General features: G+C 39.2%; 1 protein-coding gene across 1 annotated transcript in view; it reads right to left on the reverse strand.

The window, feature by feature from the left end:
* The window catches only part of Ttc6 (tetratricopeptide repeat domain 6), a 136,741-nt gene that overhangs the window by 31,420 nt on the left and 84,510 nt on the right, over positions 1 to 20,811 (reverse strand). The window contains exons 11-17 of the mRNA XM_057783274.1: positions 15,266 to 15,716; positions 14,821 to 14,950; positions 13,859 to 14,031; positions 11,359 to 11,495; positions 7,753 to 7,922; positions 4,894 to 5,014; positions 1,421 to 1,571 (exon numbers count right to left, since the gene is read on the reverse strand). Of these exons, the coding sequence (XP_057639257.1) occupies positions 1,421 to 1,571; positions 4,894 to 5,014; positions 7,753 to 7,922; positions 11,359 to 11,495; positions 13,859 to 14,031; positions 14,821 to 14,950; positions 15,266 to 15,716 (1,333 nt within the window). The remainder of the gene's footprint in view (positions 1 to 1,420; positions 1,572 to 4,893; positions 5,015 to 7,752; positions 7,923 to 11,358; positions 11,496 to 13,858; positions 14,032 to 14,820; positions 14,951 to 15,265; positions 15,717 to 20,811) is intronic.

Here is a 20,811-nt window from a genome sequence, read left to right on the forward strand (position 1 = left end):
ACCACAGCATAAGCCAGCATGTTATGATTAAAGCAAGTATATCCAGAGGCTATATATGAACAGGGGTGGGAAGGTAGTAAATGCTAGGCCCCGTGGTTTCTAAGAAAAAAAAGGAAAAGTCCTGACTTATATTTTGGTGCAGTCACTAGAACTTCTATCTTAGTACCACCAAAGCAGCAAAGAGCAGAAACAAGAAGATGAAGAGGCTATGGCAATGGTCTTGGGAAGGAAGCATTGTCTGGGACAGAGACAGTTGGTAGGAAATGGCCCAAAGGTATATCTTTGAGAAACAGAGATGGAAGCTAAAGGAGTATTCTATGGGAAGTCAGATCTGGTGACAGGAGGAGAAGAGAGACTACTTACTGAGCTATTTCAATTTGTTACAATGAATTCATTATATATATTTTTAATTTAGATAAGTTGTAAAAATTAAGGTTTAAAGAAAGTTATTGATTATTAGGATACCATTTGTTGTGGTTTGAACGTAATTGGTCCCCAGAAGTTCACAGAGAGTGGCACTATTAGAAACCATGGCTTTGTTGGAATAAGTATGGACTTGTTGGTAGAAGTATATTGTGTGGGGGTGGGCTTTGAGGTCTCATATATGCCAAGCCACATCCAGTACCTCAGTCTACTTCCTGTTGCCTGCATATCACCATGTAGCAGCTCCTTCTCCAGCATTATGTCTGCCCACATGCCACCACATCCCACCATGATAATAGACTGAACCTCTGAAACTCTAAGCCACCATTGCAATTAAATATTTTCCTTTATAGGAGTTGCCCTGGCCATGGTGTCTTTTCACAGCAATATAAACCCTAACTAAGACAGAAATTGGTAGCAGGGACTGGGGTAGGCCGAACCACGTTTTTGTTAAGAGGCATTTGGAGTTTGGTTTTGCATTTGGAAAGCAGTGGAATTCATTAAGCACTGCTTAATGGACCAGGCTAGTAGGAGAATGGAAGAAAGTAGCGCTAAGAGTTATTTGAACTGTGGGGAATAGGTCCTATTCTATGAACCTACACACTTACCGGTACACATAACATACATACACAGAATTAGACAACAGATTCTAAAGGGTTAACAGATTTCCCCAGCCAATAAAATTACAGGCTACTGATTTTCAAAAAATTCCTCATCACATACTCTTATTTGCATAGAATGCATTACCTACAATAGCTGTATATTGTTTGGTAATGAAATATGAAACATGTGCTAGAGATACTATAAATGAAAATGGACACCTTGTGAGAACAGGCTTTGAAAATAACAAATAATAACTAACTGTATCTGCTTAATAGCTACTGTTTTTAAGCCTCTGTCATTAGTTGAAAAAAATTACACTCATATCAGTTACCTTGGAAAAATATCCAAACAATTAAATTACTTTTTAAATTCAAGATCCCCAAGTCTTAAATACCTTATAATAGGTTTCTGCTCTACAAATATAGCTTTGAATATATAAAGGATCAACTCGGATTGCCTCAGAGAATCGCCAAAAGGCTTCAGTGTAATTATCCAGGTGGAACAGATAGATGAGGCCAATATTCACATAAGCCAAAGTAGCAGTTCTAAAAAAATGGAAAAACAAGAAAGGAAAATATTTTTAGAAAATTAAATTTATATATGTCCATTTTTAAAAATTATTAAAAAGTTAATGAAATATGTGAGTCAATTGCAACCAGATATTCTTAATATCTTACTAAAGCAATGAAATTAGTTTACTATGTTCTCTTAAAAAATAGGAGCATGCTTCCTATATCCCAACCATCCCAATCCTCCGAGCTCCTCCCATCCTCCCCTTCTCATATTTCTCATCCCATTTCCCCTTTGCCCCATGCCACCTCACCCGCAAGTTCCCAGTTTTTGCCCTGGAATCTTGTCTACTTCCCCCTCTCCATGCGGATGACTATATGATTTTCTTTGGGTTCACTTTCTTATTTAGCTTCTATAGGATCACACATTATATGCTTAATGTCTTTTATTTTATGGCTAGAAACCGATTATGAGTGAGTACATCCCATGTTCCTCTTTTTGAGTCTGGGATACCTCACTCAGGATAGTGTTTTCTATTTCCATCCATTTGCACGCAAAATTCGAGAAGTCATTGTTTTTTACTGCTGAGTAGTACTCTAATATGTATATATTCCACACTTTCTTCATCCATTCCTCCATTGAAGGGCATCTAGGTTGTTTCCAGGTTTTGGCTATTACAAACAATGCTGCTATGAACATAGTTGAACAGATACTTTTGTCATTTGATGTGGCATCTCTTGGGTATATTCCCAATAGTGGTATTACTGGATCTTGGGGTAGGTTGATCCCAAATTTCCTGAGAAATCGCCACACTGATTTCCAAAGTGGTTGCACAAGTTTGCATTCCCACCAGCAATGAATGAGTGTGCCTCTTTCTCCACAACCTCTCCAGCAAAGGCTATCATTGGTGTTCTTGATTTTAGCCATTCTGACAGGTGTAAGATGGTATCTCAAAGTTGTTTTAATTTGCATTTCCCTTATCGCTAAAGAGGTTGAGCATTTGGGATATAGGAAGGATGGATACGGGAGCAGCGAAGTATATATCCTATCTAAGGGAGCCATCTTAGGGTTGGCAAGAGACTTGACTCTTGAGGGGTTCGCAGGTGTCCAGGAATATGTCCCCAGCTGGTACCTTGGGCAACTAAGGAGAGGGAACCTGAAATGACCCTATCCTATACTGATGTATATCTTGCATATCACCTTAGAACCTTCATCTGGCGATGGATCGAGGTAGAGACAGAGTCTCAATTTGGAGCAACGGTCTGAGCTCTTAAGGTCCAAATGAGGAGCAGAAGGAGGGAGAACATGAGCAAAAAATCAGGACCACGAGGGATGCACCCACCCACTGTGACAGTGGAACTGATTTATTGGGAGCCCACCAAGGCCAGCTGGTCTGGGACTGAATAAGCATGGGTTGATTCCGGACTCTCTGAGCATGGCGGTCAATGAAGACTGATGAGAAGCCAAGGACAATGGCACTAGGTTTCGATCCTAATACATGAACTGGCTTTGTGGGAGCTTAGCCTGTTTGGACGCTCACCTTTCTGGACGTAGATAGAAGGACCTTGGTCTTCCCGCAGGGCAGGGAATTTGGACTGCTCTTCAGTAACGAGAGGGAGGGGGAATGGAGTGGGGGGAGGAGAAGAGGAGTGGGGATAGGGGGAGGGAAGTGGGGGGAGGGCAATATTTGGGAGGAGGGGAGGGAAATGGGAAATGGGGAGCAGGTGGAAATTTTAATTAAAAAAGAATAAAAATAAATAAATAAGTAAAAAAAAATCTAAAAAAAAAAAATAGGAGCATGGGTGGTTAGGGAGACGGGAAAGATCTGAGAGGAGGTGGGGAAAGGGAAACAGGATTGGAATATACTGTATGGAAAATTTATTTTCAATAAAAGAGGAACATTCTTTAAAAAGACTTAGTAATGAATTAACAATCATAGGTTCTATATTGGGAAGGGAAATGGTAGTCTCCTAGACCCTTAGTAAAACTTGACTTACTCTTGAGTTACCTTGAATCATTGATTATTTTTCCTTGACTCAAAAGTCTTTGCTTAAAGTCATGTATAAAAATGAAAAGTGATCATTCTAAGATTTGGTGGTTTTCAATTTAAAAAAAAAAAAAGTTCTCCACGTGGGTAGATAAAAAATTGCTTTTCGATGCCAAATAAATGTTTTCTTATAATCAAGTGATTGTTAGTATGGGGATGACCTTAGACTTACTCTGCTCAGTGCTTCCTCAAGACAAGGAAAGTGCATATCACAGAATACGTACTGAGTCCGGGCCATGGAAGCCCTGACAGCTGGACAGCAAGGGTCCTTCTGCCCATCTGCTGACTTTATATCTTAAATGTCACTCTGCCTTCCTAACCCCAAAGAAAAGTCCTCAGAGGCCTATACTCATTACTCTCCAATTCAAAGTTTTTACTGGATAAGTTGTCTGCTAGGCATCACAGAAATAGCATACTTTTTAAAACTCGCTCTGAAAACTTTCATGTTTTTCTTTCATTTTTGAAGTTAAATATAATCACATCATTTCTCATTTCCTTCCTCCAAACACTCAAATACACCCCTCCTTGCTCTATTTCAAAGTCATAGCCTCTGTCTTCATTAATTATTGATATACATGTATATTACTCATACATGAATGCATATCTTATATATTCCTAAAACTAACTTGCTCAGCCTGTATAATGTTACGTATATACGTATATGTTCAACGCTGACCACTTGGTATTGGATAATTAGATGGCGTTTTTTTCCAACTCTTGGCATTCCCTAGTTGCCTATAACAACTTCCATTTTAATGAGTGATTCATTGGAGAGAAAGAGAATTACACAATTAAAATATATGCTTTAAAGCTGGCTTTTTGACTTACCTAACTTTCAATTTGTGTCTGTTCCATGTCCTGTTTCTAAATGGTATTAGATTTTCTTCTGCTTTACTAAACAAACTGAAGTCAAACATTTCAAACAATAGGGTCTTTGCTTACATTACACTGGATATTGTGCATAGCAATGAAAGAAACAAATATTTTGTCTTATTTTAAAACTTGATGACAGTTGTCCAGTGACTTAACTTCAAAAGAACTGTAGCCTAGTTGTCCTCAAGCCCACACTAGTAACGTTTGAAATTAATATTCAAGGATGTAAGTCTTTTCAACCTCTAAATTTTACAAAGTGACTGAAATGAACAAGTCTTATTTGACCAGTAAACTTATTTTAGTGTTTTTCTAATTTTAATCTGACTTTATAATTACAGTCTCATTTTCTACAACGTTACCAATAGTGAAGGGGAAGCTTCCTTTTATTTTTTCCTGATTTTATATAATAGTGAATAAGTATGAAAAGAAAGACTTACCTTTCCAGAGAAATAACAGTTTCAAAATCACAAATTGCCAACATCCAAAGTTTTAGTTGTGTATAGAGTATGCCCCGATGTAGAAAGCAGTTAAGATTATCATAGCCGTCATTTATGAGAGCTGAAGATACAAAGTACACACTTTGATTTCTAAATAATCATAGAGTTATATTTCAGAACAAACACTCCATATTGCTTTCACTTATTTAGCATTATTCCCTTATTCCAAAAACAATGTATCTATGATGAGTGTGCCCATTTGGTGTGTGAAAATATTATATATTTTTAAAAATTGCTACCTACCCAGTGGTGGTGGTGCATGCCCTTAATCCCAGCACCTGGGAGGCAAAAACAGGCAGAGTTCAAAGCCAGCCAGGTCTACAGAGTGAGTTCCAGAACAGCCAGGGCTGCACAGAGAAACCCGATCTCAAAGAACCCAAAACAAACACTAACTGGTAATACTGTGACAATTATGGCTCACAGATTCATTAGAACCAGGGGAAAACTGAGACCTCTAGTCACTTTAAAAGTGAAGAGATTAAGGTCCAAAGAGGCACAATACACTGACAATGACTAAGATGTAAGTCAGTGGCAAAGGCTGGTCTAGAATGTAACAGCTGATGGAAGGGTGCCCTTGCTCACAGTAGCTCCTTATTTCAACAAAGACATTAAAGATCAAAGAAGGTGTGAGTGTACTGGTTCAGAACAAGGCATAAGGCAGATGCCAGGCCTATTCATCTACAGTGGTAGGCATCTTCAAAGAGTGCTGTGGGACAACAGTCTTGTATTGTTTTAATAAAATACTGATTGATCAGTAGCCAGGCATGAAGTATAGGTGGGATGACCAGGCTGGAAGGAGAGGCAGGACAATGAGGACAGGAGAATTCCGGGACGAGAAAAGAGTCAGTCTGTAATCGTCACAGAGGAAGCAAGATGAGAATGCCTCTCTGATAAAAGGTACCATGTCACGTGGCTAACAGACAAAAATCATGGGCTAATTTAAGGTGTAAGAGTTAATAAGAAATCTTAGCTGACAAGACAACTAGTTTATAATTAATGTAGACCTCTGTGTGGTTTTTAGGACTGAATGGCTGTAGGTTCAGGCGGGACAGAAACCTCTGTCAACGAAACAGGTTATTGAAGGCAAGAACATGGTAGTGGGAAAGTTGACTATTTATCATAATTGAAATGGGTAGCTTGGCTTTATATTTCAAACAACAAAAACAAGAAGACCAAAACAACCTCCATTGCAGATGAGTGGCCCTCACCAGTACCCAGCTGAGGGGTCACCTGACAAGTCTCTGGCTTACCAACTTCCTCTCTACTTTCAAAAACATGATAGTGAAATATATGGGCTTTTATAAGAGTCAGTGCATGTCTTCTAAGCTTCCCAGGCCCATTCTGGATTAAGAGGTAACAATGAACGTGTACACACACACACACACACAAACACATACACACACACACAATTCTCCATACTAGATTTGAGAGGCTTTAGTCATTGTTAGCAATGGCCATGCTAATGAAACAAATAATTCATAACCTGAAGGCATTCCCACTTCTCAGTTCACAGTACGATTGGCTAGCTAGGGAAGGCTCTCCTTGCTACTGATAGAAAACTATTCTCACAGGAAAAAAAAATTGCTTGAGAGATTTAACTACTCTAGACTTGGTTTTTATCAGTAAACTTTGGATGATGATAATAAATTCTTCATATCATGATTTGAGTACTCACTTAAGTATTCCATATATATATATATATATATATATATATATATATATATATATACCCAGAACAGTGGTCAGAAAGTCTTGAAGTGGTCTATAAATGTCAACATTATCAGCATAGAGCCTTGTTTTAATGGTGGATTATTTAAATCCTTGGGGTAATGTATAGGAAAGGGTTGAGGCTAAAATCAAGCCAGTCTGCTCTCAATAATTCAACAATAGAGATTTTGAATTGTTATGGCAGCTTCCAAGGTGGAAGGCTGATGGAGGTAATTCGATGGTCTTTCCTTTAAAGACAGAAGAGAGGAGAGGGTTCTCTGGGTGGACCGGGTCAGTGCAGCCAGAGAGCCTGCACGACTCTTCAAATCTGAAGTGTTGGGTGACAGGGTCCAATTCATACATGCAACACATTTGCTTTGGTGCTGTGCTGAGAAATGAGGAGTGAACTGAGGAAAGGGAAGTAAGAGAGAGCAAAGGCCACAGCAAGCGAAGGAGAAGCAAAGATGGAGTCGGCTAGGAGCAAAAATGAAATGCGAAGATAAAAAAAGAGAAGGGAACAGCCATCTTCAGCCCTCTTTCCCCAGAACCCTGGGAAACATGAAGCATGCAGCTCCTCTCACCATCTATGAGGCAAATAGGGGCTGGGATGATATCTTAGGAAAGTGCTTTTCTTGAAGCATAAGGGCCTAAATTCTATACCCTGATACCACTGGGGCGGTGGAGACAAACTTGACATGGTAGCATGTGCCGCCGGCAATCTCAGTGTCTGGGAGCCTGGGGAGAATGAGCCCCGAGATTTGCTGGCCTATTTAGTGAGGCCAGTAAGGGCCGTATCACAAAAAAATAATAAAATTAAATTCAAAAAAATGGGAGAGAAAAACAGTAAAATAAAATAGTGGTCAACTCCTGAAGTCCTCTGAACCCTGCACATATGGGCACTCCTGTACACACGTGAACAACACGCATACACAATACAAAACAGATATTTTAAGCCTGTCAGTATTCACAGCACTGGCCATAAACCCACTGAGCTGTTGGCGCTCCTATCAGATGCTCGCTCCCACTGGCACGAGCGCAGTCAAGCTGCTGACCCGCCGCCTATCAGGGGCTCACACATGCGCAGCCCAGTACCTGACACACTGTAATCCTGCAGCGCTCTGAGCGGATTAGTCTTCCTGAACAAGCAGGCTCGGTAGAACAGCGCTAACCAATTGTTAGGATCTAAGTGGATGGCAACAGAAAAGTCTTGGGTGGCTTGTTTATATAAACTCCTTTTAAAATATGCTCTCCCTCGGATTGTCCTAGAAAAAGAAAAAGATTTTAATATGTACTGCAAAGTAGATATACTTTTTGTTAAACCTATCCCTAATTTCTGCTTTTTATCTTTGCTTTTCGAGAGTTTAGTCGTGATTTTGCTGTCAAAACAGCATAATTTTTATAGAGGACACTTTGTTACCCAATTATTTGCTAACTAATTAAGTTTGTAAGGTAGCTGAATGGTTATTAACTTCATCTCTTTTCTTTTACAGGGAAGACAACATTTTTTAAATCCCTTCAAAAACCCATTTTTTATTATTGATCTATTTTGGGTGTTCTTTTTATTTTTAAAGGATCAACACTGGCACAAATGAGTTGAGATGGAGAAAAATAAGAAGGTCAGGTCAAGGTATTGTAAGTCGGGCCTGTCTTATCACAGAGAGATATCTGTTATTTGGAAGTGTTTGTCTTTATGCCGTTAGCAAATGGGGGCCACTGAGAAACACTTTTGAGACTAATGATCATTATTTTTGTGATAGCCAGAGCTAGGAATGGGGTAGTGTAGTGCCCCAGGTATGAGCTCAGAAGTGGTTGAAGTACTGACTGGGTAGGAATGAAAACAGCACCAGCGGCCGTGTCCTTGGAGCTGGAATGTGGCCAGGAGGCGTGCTATGAGAGCGTGCACCTTCAAATGTGGATTCTGTAAGAACTTTGGGAATCGGCTGGGTAGCATGCGCCAAGAGTAGTGGCGGGAGGATCTCTGGTCTACAAGGCTGGAACCATGTCAGCTACGGCTTCATAGAGAGACCCTATCTCAAAGAATAAATATAAAATTTTGGTTCGTTAGGACATGAAGGAGACAATCTTAAAGACGGGATGTTCTTTCATCAAGGGTTTCAAGATGCCTATGGCTTTCAAAAGACATCTACTGGGCAGAACTTGAGTTCCTTCTCACTGTTAAAGACAAAAACATACCAGTAAATTGCTCAGTTTCAGATAGTCTGTTACCTCAGTACTAACAGCATATCATATCAATGGGCATGCTTCTAAGAGAATGTGGGAGACTTCCTTCATTTGATAAAGTAGAAAAGTCCTGAAATCAAATTCAGATTATAAAATAGAAAAAAATGATCATATCAACAACTAGTACTGGAAAAGGTGGATATCCATGTCAAGAATGAACTTAGATGCATATCTCTTATGCTGCATAAATATCATCCAAATGCACTAAAGTTGTTTGCATAAAACCTGAAAATACAAAATTGCTAGAAAAAAAATAGGCAGATAAAACAAGATGCAGGCATAGAAAAAGACTTTATTAGATTTATTAGATATCCATACACTTAGGAAATAAGGTCTGTAACCAACAAATAGTTTCCAATAAAATTTTAAAATTCTGTATGGCAAAGGAAATAGTTAATTGATTAAAGAGACAACCTGCCAAATAGGAGAAAACCTTTGCTGGCTATGCAGCTAATACAGGAATTCTGTACAGAATATATAAAGAACTTAAAATAAAACAAATAACCTAACTAAAAATGAACTAAACAATTCTCAAGAAAATAAATTGTCAATAAATATTTTATTTATTTCATTTTATTATTTTATTTATTTTTGAGATTATAATTACACTTTCCCCCTTCCTTTTCCTCCCTTCAAACTTCCTCATACAACCTTCCTTGCTCTCTTTAAAAAGTCGTGTTTTTTTCATTAATTGTTGCTTTATGTGTGTGTAACAATATGTACACACATATAAACAAAAGCACATACACACACACACACACACACACACACACACACACACACACACACATATATATATATTCCTACAATCTTTAGAGAGTCTATCTTAGTCCTGCTCAGAATAGCTACTCTCAGGAAATCAGGAATAGAAACTGCAATAATTTCTGGTAAGGATACTGAGTCAGAAGAACTCCACTCATTGTTGGTGGGACTGTAAATTGATGATTGCAAATTGCTCAGTTTTAGATATTCTGTTACCCAGTAATAAAGTATGACAGTAGCCTAAATAAAATGAATAGCTTCCTAGAAATACACAAACCACCAAAATTGGCTCAAGAAGAAATAGATAGATCTTATAGACCCCTGACAAGTGAAGGAACTGAATCAGCAACTCTAAAAACATAGCTGAGACCCATAGAAAAATCCAACCAAATAACAAAGATTCGACTTATCCTTTCTTCACTCCTTCAAATGGAGAGAGAGAGAGAGAGAGAGAGAGAGAGAGAGAGAGAGAGAGAGAGAGAGAGAGAAATGTTAACATTAACAGCAGGAATCAACCTTGAAATATTATGCTAAGTGAAATAAACCAAGCAGAAAAAGATAAATACCACATGACTTGACTGTGTGGAACCTGAATGGGGCAAACTGGTAGAAGCGGACTAGGAGTCCTGGCTATCACAAGCTGGAGTGCAGAGCAGATAAACAAAGAAAGATGCTGGTCAAAGTACAAGGCATCAGTGAGAAATGAGGCCCGTGTATCTATTGTACAGCATGGTGATTATAGTTAACACTTACGCGTTGCATATTTCAAAATCACTGAAAGAACTGGCAATCATCATAAGGAAAGATGGGTGTAATGTGATAGGCATGTTAGCTTGGTTTAATTATTACAAATGAATGAACACCTCATTTCACTTTATGACCATGTTTACAAGTATTATTGAAAATTAAAATGAAATTACATTTGAAAATTGATACACAAAGTTTAATAAGGCATAACTGTATTTCAAACAAGTACACATACAAATTGGAACTACCTAAATTTAAAATAACATAGAGACAAGAGTCATATAAGAAAAACATTGAATAGGTCAATAAAAATTTGGGGTTCATTGCTCCCCTATTCGTAATATCCACAAATTGGAAACAACCTAGAACACCCTTAACAGATGGATAAAGAAGATACGGTACATTTACACAATTGAATATTACTCATGAAATCTGCAGATAAATTGAGAGAACTAGAGAAAATATCCTGAGTGAGGTAACCCAGCTCAGAAAGACAAATACATGTATCCACTTTATTCACTGATATTAGCTGTTAGGTCAACGATAAGCAAGCTACAATCTGTAGAAGCACAGGGATAAGATTTAGAGTAAGAAACTGGTGTGGGACAGATAAATCTCCCTAGGAAATGAAATAGAATACATAGTTATGGGTGGTTGGGGTAGGGACTCGAATGGGAGGATCAAGCCAGGAGGGGAATGGAAGAGGGGCATGTGGGAAGGAATATGGGTAGAGAGAAAGCTAAAATTAAGGGCTACTTGAAGGGTGGTATTGAAACCTAATACAGTAGAAGTTTATGTATGTATAATATCTATACGCAAAGAAATGGCTTGACGGTGAAAATTAACTCATTGTTTTAAGATGGCTGTCAGATTACATCGAGCAATTTTTCCTGCAAATATATTTAACTAATATGTCATTTTGAAATTTACATATAAAATAATTCTTACCTTGCATGAGAATTTTGGGGCTCAAGTTTTAGCAGAGCTGTAAAATCATGTATGGTTCCAATCCAGTTTTCATTTTCAAAGTAATATATTGCACGCTTCATTAAGGCATCTGTTCTCTTGGGATTATAGTAAATACACTAGCGTGGTGAGAGAATGCAAACACGTTACACTAGAGTGGTGCAGGGATGCAAACACGTTACACAGTGAGAAAAAATTAAGACAAGGTGCAGTCAACTTAAGTTTACATAAGAGAAACCCACTTTAAGATACTAAAAATTTTAAATCTGTGTTTAAGGATTATATTAAGACATGTTCCACCATCAAATTTTTGAGAGGGAACATCATCCACGAGGAAAGATAAACGGTAAATATAAAAACAAAGCTTTTGACCACTGAAACTTTCACTGATAAAAATTCCTGTGTCTCCTAGCAATCTCAGATGCTACTCCATTAAGTCTCACCCATGTGACCTCCTAAGCGTGGGCTGATTGAGGACAACGTTAACAGACATGACACGGTACGTGGGGCAAAGAGCATGAGGCCTCATCTCTACACAGAGCTACAGGCAACTAAGGAATGATGAGGCTGGGATGAATAGTCATTTCTAGGGAAGAACGTACCAACTGCTTATCCAGTATCAGATGGTCAGCCCTCACAAAATACATGTGAGTAGCTTTATACAGATTCAACAAGTTATAATGTGTGTGTGTGTGTGTGTGCGCGTGCGTGCGTGCGTGCATGTGACAGCAGTTAATGAAAAAAGAGATCATGGATTTTAAAAAGAGCAAGTAGGGATATGCGGGGGGGGGGGGGGGGATTGAAAGGAAGAGGGAAGGAGAAATGACGTAATTATAGTATGATCCCCAAAATGAAAGCACTGAAGAGTGAGGTTGCGCTGTCTCATACTATTCTGTCCTGATAGTGGGTGAAAGTCACATAAGCTGTAGCTTAACCTAGTCCTTAACATGAGAAGACGAATGATGTGGCTCACAACTACACACTGACATACAAAGCGGCAGAGGGTGGAGTCTCCCGAACTGCGGCACAAAGGACGTTTCCAGGGACGTTCAAAGCAGTAAGAAACATGCTAAGGAGATTGGGAATTATTTTTTCTGGTTGTTATAGTAATCTGTTGTTAAACTACTGGTGTCAGATGCAGGAAGTGAGATGAGTCAATTATTACTATTTTTTAAATGTTTTTCCTTAATTTGGAGATTATAATATATCATTTCTCCCTTTCTTTTCCTTTAAACTCTCCCTTATATTCCTCCTTGCTCCCTTTCAAATCAGAATATTTTTTCATTGTTATATGCATATATTTATGCATATAAATTCCTAAATTAAACCTATTCAGTGTGTGTAATGCTATCTGCATTTTCAAAAGAGATTTTTAGTTACTTCTAGATCAGAAGTTACAAGCCAACAATACTTTCTATAAATAGAAGAATGTCAAGCTAAACCAAGAAGTAACATGGCAGTTGGGAACATGCACAAATGAATTATTTATGCAATTTCTTTTAATTCATCCATTATGTTCAGGACTAAGATTTATAGTTAGAAGTCAGTAGATCATCAAGTCTTGCTGCAGCCAGGGGAGTCATGTTGCCTTAATAGCACCCTCAGGGTGTGATTCAATCAAAAGCTCACTTCCTTGCCGGGTATCCCAATAACTACAAACAAATACAGATACCTCCATCCAACCTTCTTTCCTTCATGGCACCATCATCATTTTATATCTCATGTATGTGTTTCTATCTTTCCTCAAGTAACTTTTCTTTGATATCTGCATAACCCAGAAACATTTCTATATCAGTCATCATTTTTCTGCTATATTATGTATGCAGTGCCTGGGTCAACAAATATTTGTGAATGAAAGAAAGAGTGAATGAATCCGTGATCACAGTCCCTTCAAGAACTAGTAGGTACCATGAAGAGATCATCAGCTGTTCAAGAGCTAACAGAAAGAAAAAGGAAATTTCTCCATTATCTAAAGAGAAGAGGCAATTCTCAAAGGTCTCTAAAACCACATTTCTTAGTCCAAGAATAGAGAACCAGAAAAGCTGAGACTTCTTTGGGGTTGCCTCAATGTTTCATATCTACATTTCATTTTCCATTTATTCACCAATGTTTTTAAATTGCAAAATTGGTGATAACAACATTCCAGCAATGGAAATGCTAGTTCCTAACTTATAATTAGTTTGGTTATATAAAACACATGATAACTGTTAAAAATGTTTGCTAGGGAGCCGGAGAGATGGCTCAGTGGTTGTGGGCAGTTTGATGCTTTGTAGAAGAATGGGGCTTTGGTTCCCAACACCATGGTGTGCCTCACACCTATCTGTAACCCCAGTTCCACGGACCTGATGGCACCTCAGGTACCAGACATGCATCTGGTGCACATGCATACCACAGGCCAACCACTCTTAAAAGAAATATTATGAAAAAAGGTTTGCAATACAAACTAATCTATCAATGCAGCAGGGGGTGTCATGAAGCTTACTTTCGAATAGTCATCAATGGCCAGCACTCTGTTTGTCTTCTCATACATCTCCCCCCTCTTGAAATAGAGATCAGCGTCTTTGGGTCTGCACTTGATTGCCTGACTGTAATTCAGAATTGCCAGTGTGATTTCCTTCTTCTCTCTGAAAATCTCTGCCTTTGACAAATATGCCTCTAAAGATGAAAGGTAAAAACTCCGCTTTACAATCTTTTCCATAGCTGTGAGAATTCAAAGCAGCAATCCCGCTTCAAAATGCATTCCTAGAATGATGTTCACCACAGTATACGCCGTTTCATTTTTCCACACCTGATTTATTCTCAAAATCTGAATACTCATTTGTAGTCTCAAGGAGTCTTGCTCTGACGTGGCAACATCAGCACTCACCTGTGTAACTGTGTAAAATGGTTCAGTCTTAGCAACTGCAGCAAAAAGCTAGGTTTGAATGACACAGAGTTGTGTGGACTTTTAGCACATATGCCAACACAGATCAGAAGACATGCAGCCATCTTGTGTTTTGTCATGTGGTTCTGGAAGTGCTGGGGATTCAAAGATGCACATGACAATTCCACATTTCTAGAAAAATCTGTGTCTAGAAGTTCGGACTGATAGAAAACAGCACATATGAGCGAGGTATGGATTTTACCCACTACGAGGCCTTCACAGTATTACATTCTCATTCTGAAACATGTGGCCAAGAAAAGACTTATAAATCACCTCCCAATTTTGAGTTCATATTGTCCATGTGAGATCCGTGAAAGGGGTTGTGCTGAAACGGATATCCAGGGAATAAATTCAGGCATAATGACTCATTTGGAAACAACGCAAGGGTTATACGAACTCTAAAGCTGAAGCTGTCATACCAATTTACAGAACTTCTACCTATCAGTTTATTTGTATTTATAATCATGACAAAAGCCAAGATAAAGAAACAGGTACTGCAGCTGTCTCCATATATAACCCACCTGCATGGTTTTTATTATATCTGTGTATAAAATTCAAGTCATCCAAAGCATCATTGATTTTGTCTTGGAAAAGATAAATGAAATGTCGGTGCCAATAGGCATTGAGAAACAATGGCTCCAAAAATATGGTCTGAAAAACACATGTATAAACGAAGTCAGATACATTGATTTTCCAAAGGAAAAAAAAATAACACTATTAAATGAGTTTCTCAAGCATCATTAATACCAGTGGCTTTACATGCATACAACATAAGATAAAACCTCCCAATTCAAAAACCAGAAGTCTAGTGTTTTTAATGAACATTTGAAAACACCAATATTTGTATTTCACAATCCCATAAATTGTACTACAATCATTTGTCATTCAACACCTCAACAGAAATTACTGTATAAATAAAGGGAATGGAAATGGTGAGCTGTGTTGTTTTTATTCTTTCAAACTTACTTCTTGTAAATCATTCATAGCGCTTTGCAACTTTCCCAGTTTTCTGTAAATAGCTCCACGCCGACAATAGGCAAACACAGGAAATCTTTTCTCATTTTTTATTTCTTGAGTCAACCACTCCACTTCTGATTCATAATATTTAATGACATCTGGGGGAAGGTCACACTTGATATGATCAGATAATTCCAACTTGGGGAGTTCTATCACTGGCTCGGGAACTTCTTTCTGAACATATGTAACTGGTGCAGGTATTTTCTGAGGTTTGTCTTTAGCGAAGATCTCGATAGCCCATGTCCGAGGATCAGTATTTTCTGGTATTCCTCCTTTACTTTGAACAAATTGATCAAAATTTAAAACCACGGGTACACTGGGAGACCTTATTTGACGTTCGTATAATGGAACTTTAAGGAAAAACTTTTTCTGCTCAGGAAGTACTCCGTGAGATGTCGATCTAGTGTCAAAGAGAATGATTAATTTTTAATTACAGAAACACAATTATCTTTCAATCTATGATTCAACTCAACCACACACAAAAAATTATTATTTTTCTATTATCAAAACTTGCTAATTTATGTAATCAAACTTCACTTTTTCAATCAGTAAGACTGCAGCACAATATGAAGAATCTCTGTAAAAATGGAAATACATTTTTAATGTGGCAGCCTCTCTAGACTGCTGGGATAGTAACAGCAGTTCCCCTTTCTGATCTAACTCACAACCTCATCTTCTCCCAGGATGACTGCAGTGGGGAATTTAGGAGGTGGGCTGGAAGAGATAAAGGAAATGCTTCTTCCAAAGGCTGAAGTTTAACTTGATCATTTAGATCCTTTCAAATGATGCAGCTATATTCCTCCTCAACTTCTCCACTGAAAACAGACCTTTCATTCAGAAGCATGGGCTGTATTGCAGCCATATGGTAGCCAACAGAGACAGAATAAAGACCGTCTACTGCAAGTTTGGAAAAAGCATTCAGTAGCATTGGTTGTATTGTGACCGTACAGTAGCTAACAGAGACAGGATAAACACAGTCTACTACTAGTTTGGAAAAAGTTTTAGCCCCATTGTGTTTTATTTACTGAATTTATAGTGTAAGAAAGTCATGGTGCCAAAATAGGGGAATAAAGGTAAGAAAAGGCTCCCATTCTTTTATTCCCTTCTTATAATCTCCACACCACATTCTCGTGCAAGCCATTCTCATCTGTTATGACATGAGGGCAGTGGGCTGGATAGCATTGTGTCATTTGACACAAGTTAACCCATCTTAGAGTAGGGAGCCTCAGTTGAGAAAGTGCCTCCAAGAGAGAGACCTGGCTGTAGGCAAGACTGTAGGGAATGTTCTTAACTAGCAATTAATTAACCCAACCAATTATGGTTAATGTTACCCCTCTGCTGGTGGTCCTGGGTTCTGTTAGAAATCAGACTGAGCAAACTGTCTTCAAGATGGGACACGAGACACTTCAGCCCAGGCCACTGAGATACCACTGTCTCTTCCTCTCTCTTCTTCAGCCGTATCCCCTTGGCTTCATATCTCTAATCTAGTACCACCTGAGAAAGGCTTTCTGTGCCAGGTGTTTTGTTTGTGCTTCTGTGTTCCACTCCTTCCTCACCTTGTTCCCTAGGCTGGGAAACTAACTTTTACAAACTACATCCACAAGACCCCTTGTTCTCTGCTTTATCAGAAACCTCAAGAGAGAGACACAAGCATCTGAAGTCAAACTTTCTATGCTCCAGAGCCCTACAAGGTGGGTTTCCTCTAGCTGGATATAATAACATTTGCCCAAAAAGATCAGGACTTCAAAGAAACCTTTCCTACCCAAATATTTTCTCCCAGGTTTTAATAACTACTCTGTTTATCTTCTCAAACTTACTGTAGAAAATAAATTGATCCTGCATTAATCATGGCTTCCCTCTACTCCACACCTTTGCCATGTGCTTCCCAAATTAGTCTAAGCCGAAAATGCACTCTAGCTAGTATGTTTTCTGCTAGAAGGGAGCTGAAGAAATATACAGAAAAGATAGTATTAAACCAGGACCCAGATAGCGCATGACATGTAGTAAAATAAGAACTACAGTTATCACCTGTGGTAGCAAGGAGTCTTCAGATGATGGGCAGAAGACTACAAGGTTGGGTATGAACCAATCACTAGGATGAAAAGAGTGACTACAGTAACCATTCAGCTACTTTTTGAAGGGATTTGCATTTTATTTTTTTTAATTTTTTCATAAAATATATCTTGATCATGTTTTCCCCTCCCCAGCTCCTCCTAGACCCTTCTCACCTCCCTAACCACACAACATGTTTATTCTTTGTCTATCTGTCTCTCTTCCAACAAAGAGAAACAAAAACAAAACAAGAATTAAAACAAAACTTCTGTAAGATAAAAAGTGCCAACATAAAGCAAACTGAAGTAAAAAGTCCACAGAAATATCAACGAGTTCTTTCTGTCTTGCCCAACTACTCCTGGTCATGGGGCCTGCCCTGTGATGTAGTTGTTATACCCAGTGACACTCCACTGGAAAAAACTGATTTTCCCTTTTCCAGAAGTTATCAATTGCAAACAACTTCCTGGTTAAGGGTGGGGTTTTGTGTCCACTTCCTGTTCTCTGCGCTGGGACCCCATCTTCCCTGAAGCCATGCAGGTCTTGTTTGTGCTATTGTCGTCTCTATATGTATTCATATGTGCATTAGTCCTGTTGCGTCTGAAAGTATTTCCTTGTAGTCATCCACCACCTCTGATTCTTATGAATTTTGCCTCCTCTCCCACAGAGATCTCTGAGTCTTGAGGGAGTAAGGGTTTGGTAAGTTCATCCACTTTAAAAACTAAATGCTCCAAAGTCTCTCACTCTCTGCACACGGTCCTGTTATGGGTCTCCATGTTAGTTTCCATCTACTGCAGGAGGAAGCTTCTCTGATGAGGGCTGAGTGAGGCACTTGGAAAGAACAGGAAAGCAGCAGTACCTACTAAGGGTCCAAACCTCTTAAGTACACTCAGGTAATGAAGCTACTATGGAGAGAGCACAATCAGACATGGAAAAAGGTGATTTTCCCCCAAATTCCACTTATCTTCCCTAACAACAGAAACTGCCTAAGAGAAGTCATATCATTCATCTGTGAGATGCAATCTCCCCCTACATAATAGCCTCATACCTACATTAAATTACACAATCTGTGTATTCCCCCCAAATCTCTCAGCTGTGAGATCTGAATACTCTTGGAGAGCCATAATTGCTGGTTCTTCACCCTCTCAAATCCATCCTCTACGATGTGCCCTGAGATTAGTGGTTGCTGGTCCAAGTTAGTTTACCCTTGGTTACCTTACCCTCGCAATGCCTAGCAAATGATCTTAGAAGTTACCATGCATCAGAACTGCTTAGGAGGTTTGTTAAAATGCAGATTTGGGGACTTCACAATCTCTAATTCGGCAAGCAGAGGGTGGAGACCTAGGGTTTTCACATTCTCGCCAGATTCCACATAAAACACACTGATTCAATGACAACACTCTAAGAACTACTGCCATAGAAGAGTGCGCTCTAAGCCTTGGGAGACTGAGAATTGATCTGTAAAATGCGGCATCCTTAATTAAGCTCTGACTCCTGGAGGGAAGACAGAAAATGCAGAGGTGGGCACACAGATAAACACTATATATGCTGACACGAACATGAGTGAGTGGAGGACCAGGAAGGAACTGATCTGGTTCAATGGTCACAGTGGGATTAATAGGATTGTAGAATGGTAAACCCCAGCTAAAACCGCCTTGCCATCGCAGAAGTCAAAGACACAATTACAACAATTAACCACAGGAACAGAAAGGTAATAAGAGAATTTTACTTTGCAAGGACCTGTGGCAATAACTAAATGGCCGCAGTTTTTCAGTGATAAGACAGATGGGCAGCCTGCTAAGGTATTGTTTGTCTTAGATAAGCAAGAAACTTATGGGTCTGTTGAGCATAAAACTAAATAGCTATATGTTTGAGGTTCATGTTTTCTTGCCAAGATCTCAGGACCAAAAGAGTCCACAGCCTACAACTTCACTTGCCATGATCCCAAGGAGAGGACCCCACCATGTGACACATGCATCTTTGAATTTCCCCCCAAAAGATTCCAAACACAAATACTTGCGCCTTCTGGAGGTCAGGAGATGCTAACTCTAGACATTTCAGTTCCACATGTCACTGAGTCTATCAATAAAAGTAAAGAATTAATTAATAAACTAATAGGAAGTCTACTATTGGACTTGGACTGTCTAAAAATGGACCTATGGAGGCCCCACCCTATAGTCAATTTCTCCTCCTGGAACACCGCAGCAGTGAGTGACTCAGAAAGAACTCAGTGTAGACAAGGACATAATGGTAATAAAGACCAAGCAGAAGTCTCTGGAGGGGCCCAGCCCACCCCACACCACCCTGCAGGAAGATAACGCACAATGAAAGCCACCAGATCACTGAAGAAAAGTCACACATTCATGGCGATGGCGCTATCAGCAATTTCAAAGACAAATACTAGTGACCAATCCACATCTCCATTTCCTGTCTGGCCAGTGCTAAAGCCGAATGTCTGGAAGAAAAGTTGCCACAACTTATCGTGAGTGTAAATTTAAGCAGGTGTTGATTAACAGGTGTTGGCCACCCTAGGTCTAGATGTGGTAACTACATTTATGAGAGCAATGTTCCCACTTTCTGGCACCCGATTTACAGCTATTGGTCTGGCTTTCTTTTTCCGTGGCTGTGGCCAGGTGTGTCAAGGGAAGTTTCCATCTGCATACCAGGGTCAGAGGTATCCACCTTTCCTGAGTGACCCACCACCTTACCTGTCCTGCAGTGTCACTGCGATCTGAAGAGCTAAACTGATATGCATTCCTATTAAACCACCGTCTGACGCTCGCCATGCCCACCTGCTCCTTGCAGTCTTGACCATCTGGGAAAACCTTTCAACATTTTCAATCACTCCAGTAAAATTATTTGGGAGTATCCTTAATTCATTTTTTCTCATATCTTACAAACAACCCATGATCAAACATTGCTGGCTGTACTCCCAACATCTGTCTAGAATGTGGCCACTTTTTACCACCTGGATTGCTATGACTTCAGACCCAGCTGCCATTCTCACATAGATCATTCAATTGCTTTCTTGTGGGTGTCTCTCACCTTCCACTACAATTTCTTAATTCCTACCACTACCACGGTGAGTCTTCTGGAAGATATATTTGATCATTTCAACATGTTCTCCACTCTCCGGGTCTCGTTTTGTATTTATATTTATCACAGCCTGCAAACATCTCTATCCTCTTCTTACGTTCATAATGACTTACAAACATACACTTTTGTTTTTTAACTTCTGTCTATGTGTATGGTGTATGCATGTATGTGCACAAGTTTGTGCGGCTGCGAATATAGAAGCCAGAGAAGGAGGTCAGGTGTCACCCACTATTACTCTCCACTTTCTTCTTGAGTCACAGTATGTCACTGTACCTGAAGCTCTATTTCAGCTATGCTAGCTAGCTAGTGAGATGCTGGAACCCACCTGTCTCTGCCTTTCCCTACCCTCA

This window comes from Chionomys nivalis, chromosome 10 (genome assembly GCF_950005125.1).
Source record: "Chionomys nivalis chromosome 10, mChiNiv1.1, whole genome shotgun sequence".
In the NCBI taxonomy this organism is placed as follows: Eukaryota; Metazoa; Chordata; class Mammalia; order Rodentia; family Cricetidae; genus Chionomys; species Chionomys nivalis.